The 14,430-nt window shown below is 40.5% G+C and overlaps 1 protein-coding gene across 2 annotated transcripts in view; it reads right to left on the reverse strand.

Annotated features, from left to right (window-relative positions):
* Positions 1 to 787: 787 nt before the first annotated feature.
* ADK (adenosine kinase) overlaps positions 788 to 14,430 on the reverse strand; it is a 713,431-nt gene continuing 699,788 nt past the window's right edge. For both annotated transcript variants that reach the window (XM_019502383.1, XM_019502384.1), the window contains exon 11: positions 788 to 1,953. In XM_019502383.1, coding sequence (XP_019357928.1) covers positions 1,829 to 1,953 — 125 coding nt within the window. In that variant the 3' untranslated portion in view covers positions 788 to 1,828. The remainder of the gene's footprint in view (positions 1,954 to 14,430) is intronic.

A 14,430-nucleotide genomic window follows, 5' to 3' on the forward strand; every position in this document is an offset into this window, starting at 1 on the left:
AATGCAGTGGTTCTCAACCTTTTGTGATCAGAACCCATTTATACACGTTAATGGCCAGTCCTGACCCAGTACCCCTCACTCCCAACCTGCCGTCCTCTGCCCCGAGGCTCCAGCCCCCAGTGTATGGGTTAGGGGGTGGTGTAGGGGACCCCAAGTAGCTCCTTGCAAACTGGAACTCTGACAGCCTGCAAGGGAAAAGCCATGGTTTCCTATGTTTTTCTCCTTTGAAGGAGAATCCATTTTTAAAGTTTATTTGCAACATTTTCATATATTCATGCAACCTACTTTTGGGTTGTGACCCATAGTTTGAGAAACACTGCCCTAGTGTGCAGTTAGAGAGCCTATGTATCGTCTTTAAGGAGGTGAAGCCTGCTGTCTCCTCTGGATCCCACCAACTCTTGGCCCATACACAGATGGGGAACAGAATCTCTTCCCATACCTTGTGTTAGGGGTTTCATCTCAGCATGCAGTATCAGAAAACAATCTCTGTACTTTGGAGAACTGTTTGGCATCCTTTGGCACTGAACCTTAACTTCTAACTTTTCATTTCTTCTGTGGTAAGAACGCTACACCGATGAGAAAATGAACAACTACTACTTTCCTTCCTTCATGCTGACCTCATTCCTGAGACTGAGTCCAGCATCAGTCTGGATGCTGAAAGCTATAAATAAAATATCAGCCTTATCATGTGCTGTGGGTGGAGCATCTGTTTCATAAAGGTGTTTGCACAAAGACTGGATCCAGAGCATTAGGATTACTGAGGTCTCGGCAATAAAAAGCCAGGGCATCACTGTATGACAATTTATTTATTCATCAGTATCAAATTACATAGCAAAGTAATGAATGCAAGTGTCAAATAGTCTCTTCTGAATACTGTAATAAACAAAATCCGGCATATTGTTTAATTATCCCAAGTAAAATACAAATTGAAAAATGTGCGTTTCAGAGACTCGGTTTGGCATATCCTGGCACAATAACCTGCATAAATAGTTCTGCACCTCATTTTATTACATGTACCGTAGTTAAATACCACCTTTTTAGAAAGCTTACATGGAAGAGTTAGCATCTATCCATACATTTTAGTCATCAGCCTCTGCCCTGAAAGCACTCAAAGTACCTATCTTATTGGCCAGTCTGATCAATACATGATACAAATTATGCAAATAATGGAGTGCAAATTATCAGCCAGATCCTGCTGCTGGCTAGGTCTGATCCAAACCCACTGACATCAATGGAAAGATGCAGAATTAATTCAATTAACTTTGGATCAGACCCTTGAATTATTGGAAAAATATCTAATAACTTCAATGGGATCATGAATGACTTCCAGAGGCCAGATCTCTGCACAGTATTACATAAGTAGATCCTTGTGACCTGAGTCTCTGCACATGAATCTCATTTTGAAAATGGGTTTGACTCAATGTATTTAAAAGGATTTATTCCTGATTTGAACTACTGTGAAATGAAACTGAGGCCTATTGATTCTGCACATGAAAACACTGAGCAGGATCTGGCCATAACAGATTAGAACTACGTTAATCAAGTGTGGTGTTTACATGGGACTTTCTTATAAACTCTGTAAATAAAAATGTTTTCCAGATTAATGTGAGAATAAGCTTCACTTAACACTACAGCCTGTAAGTTTAAGACCAGTGAGACATAGTGGTGTGAACAGGACAAGACCACCGACATACACATTTTGTGGAGAGTCTAATGAGCGGAAGTACAGAAGACATGATGCAGGTAATTGAGGTCGAGGTGGGGAAGTCAGAAAAATTTAGGCAGCAATCCCATAGACATACAAGTTTTTATTCTTGATCCCTTGGTATCAGTGGAAGTCGGGCTTTTCTGGGAAAGTACAACCAGAGCGCTTTATGATTACACTGGCTGCATAATGTGCAGCTCGGATGCACTCAGTCAATGGTCGATCATAGACAAGTTGTGAGAGAAAACCTGCAGAACAAAAAGAAAGGGGAGAGAGGAGAGAAAATTATTAGATTTTGAATATGTTGTAGTCCCCAAATAGGCAAAGCACTTCAACATAAGCCTACATACAGTCCAACTGAAATTTGGATTTAAAATTAGGCACGTGCTGAAATACCTTGGTGGACTGGGGCCTTTATTTTTACTTAAAGTTCCTATCTAGTAACTTCAAGCAAATGGCATAACTATCAAGGCAGCTTTCTACTAGTGGCTTCAAATTAAATGATCACACTAAGTCCTTTCCTCTCCTTTTTTTCCAGTACCCTCTAATCTCATTTCAAAAAGTAGCTTTTCATATTGAAGCGAGTTCCTTCTTTCCATGCTGGCTACATGTATATGTCCATGGACTTACCACTGTACATTCCAGCTTTTAAGAAAGTAAATGCTTCCAATGCAAATGTTGTTTTTACTTGCAGATGCAGGTGTTCAGAGCAAAATCAAGTGAGAAATTTTAAATTGACCAGGAAATTTAGATGGCAACTGATATTTCCTGCTCATTAGGGAGTGATTTAATTCAATGGATACTTCACATTAGGCTTCAACATCCACGTTTAGGCATCTAAATATATGGCAGGTTTCCAAAGAGCTGAGCACTCAACGCTCTGGAAAATCCTGACACTAACTTAAATACCATAGGCTACCAAACCATACCAAACACTGTGAACAAAATTGATCAAATCGGAGTTCAGTACTCAGGCCAATTATCTGAGATGTATGTATGAGGATGGAGAGATCTAAGTGTAACTCCCTTGGTGGTTTTTTTCCTAAGGAGTATGAAGTTAAGCATCAATGGAATTTCAGCAAATAAATTCCTCTAGGGCCTGTGAAAACCCTAGCCCCATATTTGAGACTTTTGGCCCTGATCAGTGTACATGAGACTATACAACATGACAGCATGGCTGACAGACTGACAATGCTTACTGCAAGTGGAAAAGAAAACATATTGTATAAACAGTTTGCAATAGCTTGAAATGGGAAGAAAAGGATTCAGTAATTTATAATTTAAAACCTCAATATTTTGAATGCATTTGATACATAGACCATGGCTTTTCCCTTCTGCATCTGACCACAAGAGAAAAATCATTCCCACTCAGGTAAGGTGACAAGGCAGGTAAGCCCTAACAGGGGCTTTGTAAGGTTTTCAGCTTTTTATTCCAGACCTTCATTTTCACCTTTTCAAGTCATCATGTCATGTTTGAGCTCCCTCTGGGTTTTGACAGCAACAAGATTAGTCTCAAAACCATGTCTCAAAAAGCTCAAATCTACCAATTGCTGACACATCAGAAATTCTGGTTCAAAGACAATGACGTAATCTGCTGGGTTGCTGTTGTTGTTGTTGGGTGGTTTTTTTTATAAAACCCTATACATATTCTATATTCAGTTTGGTTACTATCATGCTAAACACCCTGCATGTTAACACAGTGCCCAAAAGGAAGATCATTTTGATTTTATTTGTATTTCTTCTTTAAATATTTATTCCTTGGTGGGATGTTCCGGAACTCCCAGAACATGATACAAACGTTCTGTCCTATGTAATAATGCCTTCTGGTAATTTAGAGATCAACATATAATATAAAAACATTACATAAAACATGAACATAAAAAAAAATCTGAAGCTATGGATAATACCAAGGAGTAAAAAATGATCGGTCAGAGCTTACTAAGTTGCTTATACTCAGTCATAACCAACAGACAGAATAAGCCTCCTTGAAACTCAGAGTTTTCTCTACATTTCAATTGCTGGAGTAAAGGTTGACTTTTTAGTTAAAAGCAACTGACACTATAAATCAAGTACTATAGACTTTCCAGTGGACTTTTGCGATGGTGGAAAAACGGTATTTTGGTTAACATCCATAAAAGAGTCGGGGTATATTCCGACACTAATTTTTTTCCAGGGAAACCCAAATCATTAGTTATCCTACTTCACAGGCATCAGTGGCTGACACTGGCTAGGAAAAAATTATCACTTCACTGACAAACGTAAAGGACCTAAACTTAAGTGAAAAGGCAGAAGTCTTCCATGCACAAGGAGAAGAGTCTGAAATGAGAGGGAATTGTGCCACGAACATTGTCACCAATGGCACTCTGTGGTCAACATACCCCCTACCGGGGGTTAGAAGAGTCCATCCACCACATTTGGGTAATAGTTCAAAAATTCAAACAGCATGCCTGGCAGAAATCAGATGGTTTCTGAATATGGAGATGAAAATAGTCTGCTCCCCATTAAATTAACATGCATTCTTAGAGGAAACTTTCCTGGCTACATAGAGAATGTCAATCACTAAATCTGAACTGCCTGGGAGGCATGAGCTTGCCAGGAAGTTTCTGGGTGGTTAAAACTTGAGAGCTAGTTGTATCCATATACAAAATCAGGTGGTTAAAAAGTCCATTTTTAAATCAGTGAGTCAAACAGATTCATTGGGCAGGCCTCCAAAAATACATCTCAGCTCTGCAAGGAACATGAGTCCAGAAAAGGCTTTTATACAGGGATGAAAAATCACGCTCTTTGTTTACGACCAGTACTCCCAATATACTTGAAAAGTTATACGAAGGACTTCAAAGACTGTTTAATATGAACTGTACTGGGAACATAACTGCTTCCAGGAGTTTAAATCAGCGTATATCCATTCACTCCAGCGTAGCTACTCCTTATTTAGTATAAGTGAGATCAGAATCAGACATAACATCAGCTGGTGTAACAACTGAGCCTGAGTATGAGAGTTGAGAATGGAGATGAAACTGTAATGGATTGATAGTGAGTTCAGCTGCCACTTGGGAGATATAGACATCTGTGGTAGAAAGTCTGCCCCAGACCATTCAAGACCAGTCTGGAAAGTTTCTTTTTAAATTATGCATTTTTTCATATTATTAACAAAGGAGAATGTACCAGTATTCAATGTAATAGCACATCTAGTAACAACACAAACATAAATTGCAAACATATAACCATATCACATACTAGGCACAGGCAGTTAGCAAAGTAGACCCCTGGGAAACAACAGAAAGCACTCGTTTGAGTCGAGAAACAAAGAACCCAGTCAGGCTGCCTGCTTTAGCTGCAGAATGTGTTCTTAAGTATACTCAATACAGGCAATAAAATTAAAACATAATTCTTGGCTTGGCTTCTCCAACGTGTAATTTCTACTGCAAACACTATAGGGATCGCATCTTCAGCCCTGCTGCACCCTTCTGCAATGATTCTGTGCCACCTACCCTAGCGCCTCATGGGCACAAAGGACACGGCTGTCCTCCTGCAATGCTGGGTTACAGGAATGGCTCTCCTAGGTTGTTGTTACCAGCACATGCTGGAACAATTCAGAGGCTGCTCTTGTTTCCTGGCTCCTCTAAGGATCAGTGAAGTGCAAAGGAAGCAAAACATCTTTGCCATGTCTTACTTAGCTGTGTCCTGCATTTAGTACAACTCAAATGAAGTCGAGACTATAAACATGTATATCAACTCAGACTAGCCTGAGGTGATATACTTTGTTTCCATTTTTAAACTTATTTTTCAATGACAGAGGCTGTGTCAAAAGCATGTCCAAATTGATATTTATTTCACATGCTATATATATGCAAACCTCTCCTGGTGCCCCTCCTCCTGGGAGAGAGGGGGGGCACCAGAGTGACTCCACCCATTGTCCCTGCTATGTCACTTGCATTTAGGTTGTGTGTAGAAGAAGTGGGAATGACACCACAGTACTAGTTCTGCTTCCTTACTATAACAGTGATCTGGGTGGTTCACATATAGGAGAAAGGAGATGCCTTTTTCTCCCCTTGGTCCCCTTGGCTGACAAGAACTGTCAGCAAGGGAACAATCTTGTTCTTTTTTATTTTAACAACTTACCTGGAATTGGTCCTCATTTGTTCTCAAAAGCAAACAAGTTCTTAGAAGGCAAATATAGTCAGGACTCGTATTAGAAATGCTGTCTTTTATTAGACCAACAAGACTTTTGCACAAAAAAATTCTTTAATTGCAAGCTTTTGGGCACAAACACCCTTCATCAGGCATTAGAGAAAAGATTGTAAAAGTTTTCCTGGGTAGAAATGAAAGTTCATATTTCAAAGAGGAGGCAATAGATGGAAAGCTCCTCAGGACAGTCAGTTTTCCATCTATTGAGTCCTCTGTGAAATCCTATGAAATATGAACTTTCATGTCTACCCAAGAGAACTTTTATAATCTTTTTTCCAATGCCTGATGAAGGGTGTTATACTGCCCAAAAGCTTGCAATTAAAGAATTTTTTTGGGCAAAAATCTTGTTGGTCTAATAAAAGATATCTCTACTACAAGTCCTGATTACCTTTTCCTCTAGACCAATATAGCTACAACCTAGATAGAAGACAAATATAACTTTGTCTGAAAAGTCAAATTTTATATCTGACAATAATACAATACCAGAATAAAAATAAGACCTGTCCAAATTCTCAGTTAATGGAGACTATATTTGGGAAAGCACCAATAGCTATTATTGGCCCAATTAAAGAGAATTACAGAGTCTCTTAAATTCCCAGGAGATAAAATGCAGTTCTGCATTGAAAAGTGTCATCTATCACTGAGTCTTATCTCTATGATCTCTCAGACATTTCCATACTGCATTTATTCATCTTAGAAATATAAGTGCCAGCCCTGCAAACAGAACATAGGACATGAAAGTCAACTTGTTTTTTGTCCTTGTCCAACACCACAAGATATACAGTTTCACAAGCCAAAATTGTTAGGTCCTCAATGAAATCTGATTCACATTGGTGTCTACCAGTTATGTCAGCAGTGATGCCTGTGAAGTTATAGTCTTATTGCTGACAATAGTTCTGCAAGATGTAAGCAACTGGAATTTAGAAAACAGTGCTCATTATGATCACAAGAAAAAACAAGAACCCCCCTTACTCCCTCTTAAATGTGGTAATATAATTCTGAATAGATGGGGAATGAGCTTGTTGAATAACAAGGGACCATTTGATTTAGTTACTTTTAAGAAAAAAACTGGACTTAAATAAAATCATTAAAGAAAACTACATTCATTTTGCTGTGGCCAGCAATTCTGAAGTTTCAATATCTACAAGGTCAGAGGCAACAGTCATTATAATCAATGTATTTTAAAAACACTTTTGTTCCAAAATTTCCAGAGATGTGTCTGAATAAGTGCCTGCTGCTAGTGCAATGACTTTAGCAATGTAGGAGTTCAATGACTGAGATTTTAAAACAGTTTCTGGTCTGCTTTAGTAATGGTTTAACAACACTTAAAAACAGCTCATCTTGAAGCCAAATGATTCATTTCAAATTGTACACTTGATAATTAATTTTAATGACTGTTAATTACCAAAGCTGGCTGAAAAGTAGTTTACAGCTCCCATATCAGTTCCTATGCTGCCAGTCTTACAAGGACATTCCTTTTTATCAAGATAGTTTCTTCCAACACTACACATCATATTTCATTCTCTTTGCATTCAGACAATGCCCAAAGCAAAATGAAAGTTTTTTTCCCCTTAAAAAAAAGGAAGGCAGAAAAAGCAGTTACCAAACATGTCAGTTATAAACAAGCCTGACACCTTAGCAATACAACCCTAAAAGCATTTTTGCAGAATTACTCTCCCAGGAAAAAGCCCTGATCCAAATAAAACTTCAGGGTGCACTGGTGCTGATATACTCCCCTTTCAGCTGACCACTCTGCAAAAGCATCTGCTGGGTACTTTTTTTAAGACCCTGAATTAGGTAAGAATTGCCGCCTCTTCCCCTCCATACTTAACAGCACCTTCCATGACCCCCACTCCACAGGCACCACTGTCCCTGGCTGCCCTGGAGGTGAGGGCTGCCGGAGGCTCCAAAGCCATACCTGATGCTCCAGCCAGGTTCTGCAGAGGGACCCAGGCTCAGCCAGTGTCAATTACATCAGTGGCGGGGGGGTGTCCTCCTCCTGTCTGGTCCCCCTTGGTGTTTCCTGCTATCCTGGGAGCAGGCACTGCAGAAGGAAAACTGTTCCCGGCCACTGCCACCTCTGCTGTCTCTGGCTCCATGTGCAGCCTGGCTGAAGCACAGAAGAGTGGCTATGGAGCCCCCACTTGAGTCAGCTGGGGACAGCAGCAGTAGCAGGCATGGAAGGGGGAGGAAGTGAGAGGGGAGGGGATATGCTGCTGAGCACATAGGGGGATGAGGTGCGAAGGAAAGATGCTTACTAGAACGAGGGACTTTTAAAAAGTTTCCTACAGGGGATCTGCCCACTCCTGTGGCAGGGGGAGGCTGGGAGCAAGGGTGCAGCCACTCCTGTAGTGCCAGACACTGTTCCCATACTACCCTGTAAAAAATTCTGGATCCACCCATGGTCAGCAGCAGTCAAGTAATTCAGTGAAACCTGCCCATCAAAGCCTTCACAGCATAGTTGACAAACTGGATTTTAAAAACCAATAATAGTATTCCACCAAAGGAGAAAGTAAGTATCACTTCTTTATGCTCTTATTGATGGGCAGCCTTTTACATCACAGTTGCTAGGATCATCCAGCTATTCTTATATGATTCCACCAGCCTTCCAAGCCAGCAGTGGCAAAAGCTAAGAGGGAGGATGTAGTCTGAAGGAAGTATTGCTGTAGTATTAAATAATTTAAAATCCTTTAGCTGATATTGTTGTGTTTTTCTGGAAGTCTGTTAGTGTTATTGGGTTAATAGTGTGGTAGCACAAGCCTGGTCCATTGTAATCAGGTGGTTAGCAGAGCTGGTGCCAAGAGCCAAGCAGCCAACCTAGAGTCTGTAAAAATTGTTGGCATCAGATAATTCTGCAACACGGTCACTGAACGACTGTACGCAGCCATTAGACATGCTGTGGTTTCTCTTTTTTTAATTTTGTGGCAGATGGTGGATATTACAGCCAAGAATTGTGGTAAGCCAGAAACCCTGCCCATTGCTATCAAACTGATGGTTGGATATTCTAAATGGAAACGTTTTTTCTTAAGGGTGGGACTTGGCTCCTGGTTTAATGTATTTTGATGATAGTGTCTGACACATAGTTATAGGGCTTAAGATAAATCACATATATCTTAAAATACCTTATTTACTTCCTCCAAGCTCCATACAGTTCAGCTCTTTCCCCAAATGCACTTAAAAAATTAAGCACACAAATGTATATGTTATAAGATATGTACCCAGATAGTTATATAAGTATATAAACACAAATGAACATAATCTATGAAGGCAAGGTTCTTTGAGTAGAAGTGATAACTTTTATTAGACCGAGTAGTTTGGCCTGCCTATGTCCTTAGACCAACACGGCTACAACAAAAATCCCCACAATCTATGAATATCTTTATCTCCCTTTCAAATTAGATGCTCTGTACTTCCAACTATGTTGCAGTACCAGACTAATTACAGGTGAAAGAAACAAAGGTGACCCACCCCCCTCAACAAAATCAGTCATTTAAAATGTGTATCTAACTAGTGGCAACCTTGAAATCTTATTCTAGCTAAAAAGCACATTAGAACTGCCTTTCTGACTATAGCACTAGAGGAAAGTTTTAATAAAAGCTAATTAAACTACAGAAATCCCAAGTGGTTAACTGATTTTAGGGGCTAAATTTCTGGCAATTCTAATTATCCTCTTGTGGCTTTACTTAGTGTTTCACAACCATGACAGATGACAATGAAAAACTGCAGTTAAATTCATCCACTCTGACACCATGCTAAGCACTAGCTTCTCCCTCTCCAAGTAAAATCAATACCATGTTTGAGTAAACACGTTTACAGCTTTATTAGGATGTCTTGCTTGTTCTGTAACAGCTACTTGAAGCTGTGGTAACAAATCGACTCAACTCAGTTAAACCTAGAGAGCTGGGTAAGAGGCCCATCGATAAGGTTGTTATAAAAATAAACTGCAGGAGATCAGAAAGCTGGAACAAACAGCCTGGTAAATGTCAATATTTTTACTTCCAGAGAATGACAAAACCATGAGATCACGAATAAAAGGTTTGGGAAGTCTATTTTCAGTATGTTTATAAAAATGTTTCACGTGCTTTTCACTGTCTATGCACAACCCTAACACAAAGTTTCTTATTTTCTAATCACCAGCTTAAATACTGAAAACCTATGCAATCCAGATTAGCAATTAATGCTGTTATTGCTATCTTCACTCCTCTTGATTTCTTTATATTTGTGAACACATTAAGTGCACTAAACTTCTTTAAGAACCACTCAATTGTATGTGCATATTCCTCAGTCTGAGTTCATACACTCATTTAGAGATTCACAGAAATAATGTGACTGTATCTACTGGATGGCTGTGGGTAAGCCATGGGGTGGTTTCACACTGCTTTACTGGCAATTTCCTGTGATGGTGAGTGCAATTTAGCTCCCAAGCACAAACAACAAAAGCACCAACATGCAAAGTAATATTTGAGAAAAACATCAACCTCACACTCCAAAACAGTGAAAACAAAAGAACAGAATAAAACTCACTTAATCACTGTTATCTCAGTAATGAATCAGTTAATATTTGCTCTTTTTTTTGCTTTGCAAAGCAAGTATTAACTCTATCGGTAAGCCTAGTAGGCCAATCACTAAAGGCAGTGAAGTAGGGCTCATACTTCCCTATGCTAGCTTGCTGAAGGAGAGCAGGTAGAAAATTGCAGCATCAGCCCTTGCCTTGGTATTTCTGCTGTGGGAAGATACCTGGAATTCTACAGTTCTGTTGCTCAAGGATCATCAGTGGATGTACTTAGGGCCTGATTCAAACCTAGTCTATTCAATGGGAATTGATCCATTAACTTCAATGTGCTTTGTATGAGACACTGGTGCCCTGGCTGTTCTATACCTCTTCGGTGAGTACTACATACTATTTGAGAAGCAATGTCCCAGTGTGAACCTCTTGCTGGACAAATGATGCAACATTTTCCTCCTCTCTTTCTATCTTTAGGAAACTCCATAGTCATTGGGCCTCTGCAGACCACCACTTTGGTTAAGAATTGCTACTATTTACAATATTAAAAAAACAAGTAAAGTTAGCATGCCCTCTAAGCATTTTGTGATGGTTCCTTCATATTTTTATTATAGTTTCTTCCTGCTCAACTTTGAAGTTCACTTTTGGATGCGAGTTTTCTAACCAGCAACCAAGATGTGGGAAAACAATTTAATAAGGAAACAGGCTTCACAGGCTCCAGGCTTCCAAATGGTAGTCAGGGCATAGCATCTGTGAAACTAAAATTTAGACAATTTCATGTGAAGCATCTTTCACAACTGTCTGAAAAAATATTCTCCAAACTGGTATTTCTTAGATTGGTTCTTCATCCCATAAGCAAATTGTTTCTGGAAACTTAAAGTCCTTTTTCACCGTTTTTGAGATAGCAAAATGAAGAAAACTGGATTTTCAACTGCTCAGAAATTTTTCAGTTGCAAATGTTTCTGCTTCAGTAACAAAAATAGCCACTTAATCTGCAAACATAGCAGGTGGGTCCAGATGTTCTGGTCCTAGGCATAAGGGTTTAAACCAGTAGCATAATTAAAGGTGGGTGACCAGGGCTAGGGACAGAAATTACATGTAAATCAGTATAAGTGATAGGAAATTAGTTCCAATATGTAACACAGCAGAAGTTTAGTGTACATAAACTGCTTTCAAAATGTCCAAAACTGGTTTATGATAAACCTGGATGGATGTAGTATCAGACTTAACTGATTTAGGTTAAATCAGTTTATTGAACTTTTGTCCCAGATCCCCTCCAGATTCAAGGTAACTCACAGTCCCCCAGCATCCCAGGATGCTTTGCACATCCCCTGCCACCCTCCCTTCATAGGGTGGGCGGGCTAGCATTGGCCCAAGCTGTCTGCTCCAGATGAGCAGGAAGGTGGGCTCTATCACCCCCAGCCTCTGATCTGGTCCACTTCAGGCATGTGGCTACATTTCTAGAATCAGAAGTGAATGTCTGTTCACTTGCTTATTGGTTCAATCTATACAGCTTAGACTAACCTGCAAAAATTGCATCGATTCAGTCTTGGGTTTTTTGACCAAGTGGAGGTAGGAGGAAGTATGGCTCCAGCTGTGTGCTGCAGAGCAAGGTCAGAACTCCCCTTGTCAGTCCCCTGCCCTACCTTCCCACTTCCCAGGGTAGGCACCATTGCTTTGAGGGGAAGTGTCAGCTATCACTGCCAAGAGCCACGGTAACTCTTCCCTGGCTCTGCAGCTGCCACCTTGCTTGTGGCTGCAGAGGCAGAGGAGCGTTAACCTGGCCTCCCCACAGCAGCACCCTGCCTCTGCTCCGGTCCACTCCACTCCACTCCATACCACTGGAGCCTCAAGCCCCAATCTGTATTTTGGCATTCCAGGGTGCAAACCTCATCTGGTACACCTCTGCTGCCCAGAGCATAAACATCACCAGTTACGCCTCTTATAGATGAGAATTTGATTAATTTCATACAGAAAAACAAAATGCAGTGCAGAATATGGTTTTCTATTCAAGTTTATAACACTGTTTCGAGTGTGGTGCTTCTTTCATATATCTGAGGAAATGAAATGCAGAAGGGCTACATGAAAATAGCATGCATTTGAAGAAATTAAGGCTACACGAATGCAAAAAAGGTTACATGAATGCAGCGGTCAAGATTTCACATGCACAAAAGCCAGGAAATTCAGTTCTATTTCCCAAAGCAACCATAACTTATCCACACCACAATCTGCAAATACCTTTCCCAACAACACACAAAGTGAAAAAACCCAAAGACCTCTGCAAGGGGATGAGTTAGCTACTCTGGGGCCTGTGAAGTTCTTGCCTTTTCTGAACTAATATGCCCACAGTGTTATATTAATGTGGCTCCGATGGAGTGAATAAAAAGTGTGATGTTTCAAGTCTCCCCTCCTACCTGCCCTCAGGTTGTTTTCAAAAACTACTGGTGTGCTAAATGGACACTGCCAGAAAAAAAGTCATTTACTAAATGCCAACAACAAGAGTGTTCATTAAGCATAGGAGACCAAGGTCAGCCAACCACAATTTACTCTTTGTGGTCCTGATACTGCAAACTCTTTTGCAGGCTTAACTTTGCTGCTTTGAAGAGCTTCACTGAGGTGCTCACAGTACTAACATTAAACACATTAATAAAAATGCTTGCAGGAGCAGAGTCTGTGCGCTTCAGGATTGTGTGGTGACATGCATACTACAGAAGCACAGTGGCATGGCAATTACATAGTGTTTGCCTATGGCTCCCAAGTTGTAATTTCGAGCCCTATTCAGGACTCGTGCTGAAGGCCAGCCCACATTGCCCTGCTATAACTTGCACAGGGGAGTTAAAGGCATTTAGATGGGATGCTACCACATCACTGTTGTATGCAGTTGGCTACAGAACTGGTATGCCGTAATGCACGCTGCCTTGACAGACACACCTTGAAGGGAAGTTCCTGGCTTCATTGAAAATAATGAGAGCTTCCCCTTTGACTTCATTGGGCCAAGATTTCTTTAATCCCAAAGGTTGTTACATTTCAGTGTTAGAAGAAAAATACACTATTCAGGATGATGATATTTAGAAATACCTTGCAGATTATCAAGTCAATCTCCCCTTGTGCCAGTTGGGCTACAGCATCCCAATACAAGTCATATCACTTATGAAATACCTAATATATTTCAAAGTATTTTATATTTCATAATGACATTATATTTTATGCTAATGCAATGTATCAGATTAATCTGATACTTTTTCTCTGGGGGTTATATCCTGCTCTGACTCCCTTGGGAATCTGCTCAATGATCTAGTTTGACTACTGCCTGTGTTTCGACTAGGAATACATTAAAATAATGCAAAAATATTACCAATACTCTGAGTGCAAGATAATAATAACTCATTAAAGTCATTTCTCTAACCTTCCATATGAACATTCTCTTCATCACTGCATGATTTTCTAACATATCCCATATTTACATAAAATAAAACAAGGGGGGCAACATTTTTGGCAGGCATGCCACAAATTAGCCCTGCACCCTCCCTGAGTGCCACTCTAAAACCCTTGCTCTATCCATTCTGCTGCTCTGCTTTCTGTTCCCTACTCTGTGCTCCCCACCCAATCACCTCCTTTGCTTCCTGCCCTGCTTTCTGCTTCCTGTGTTATTGCTGCTGTGTTGCCTTTTCCCTCCATTATCTGCCATGAGCCACACACAGGTTACCTATGCCACTTCATAGTTTTCATAGACATTTGGGCTGAAAGGGACCCCGGAGGATCATCGAGTCAGCAGGGATCCCAGGATCCCAGCAAGATAAGCATCCAAAAGCGTTCAAAGTGGGCACTTGAACTGCCTCCAGTGGCAGTCTGTTCCAAACCTTGGGGGCTCGGACAGCCAAGAAGTTCTTTCTTATGTCCAGCCTGAATCGGTCACAGTGGAGTTTGTGACCATTCGATCTTGACATCCCTTGGGGGGCTCTGGTGAACAGACGTTCCCCCAGATCCTGATGAGCACCCTGATAAACTTATAGGTGGCCACCAGATCACCCCT

Source organism: Gavialis gangeticus, unplaced genomic scaffold (assembly GCF_001723915.1).
Source record: "Gavialis gangeticus isolate Ggan-Ray unplaced genomic scaffold, GavGan_comp1, whole genome shotgun sequence".
Lineage (NCBI taxonomy): Eukaryota > Metazoa > Chordata > Crocodylia > Gavialidae > Gavialis > Gavialis gangeticus.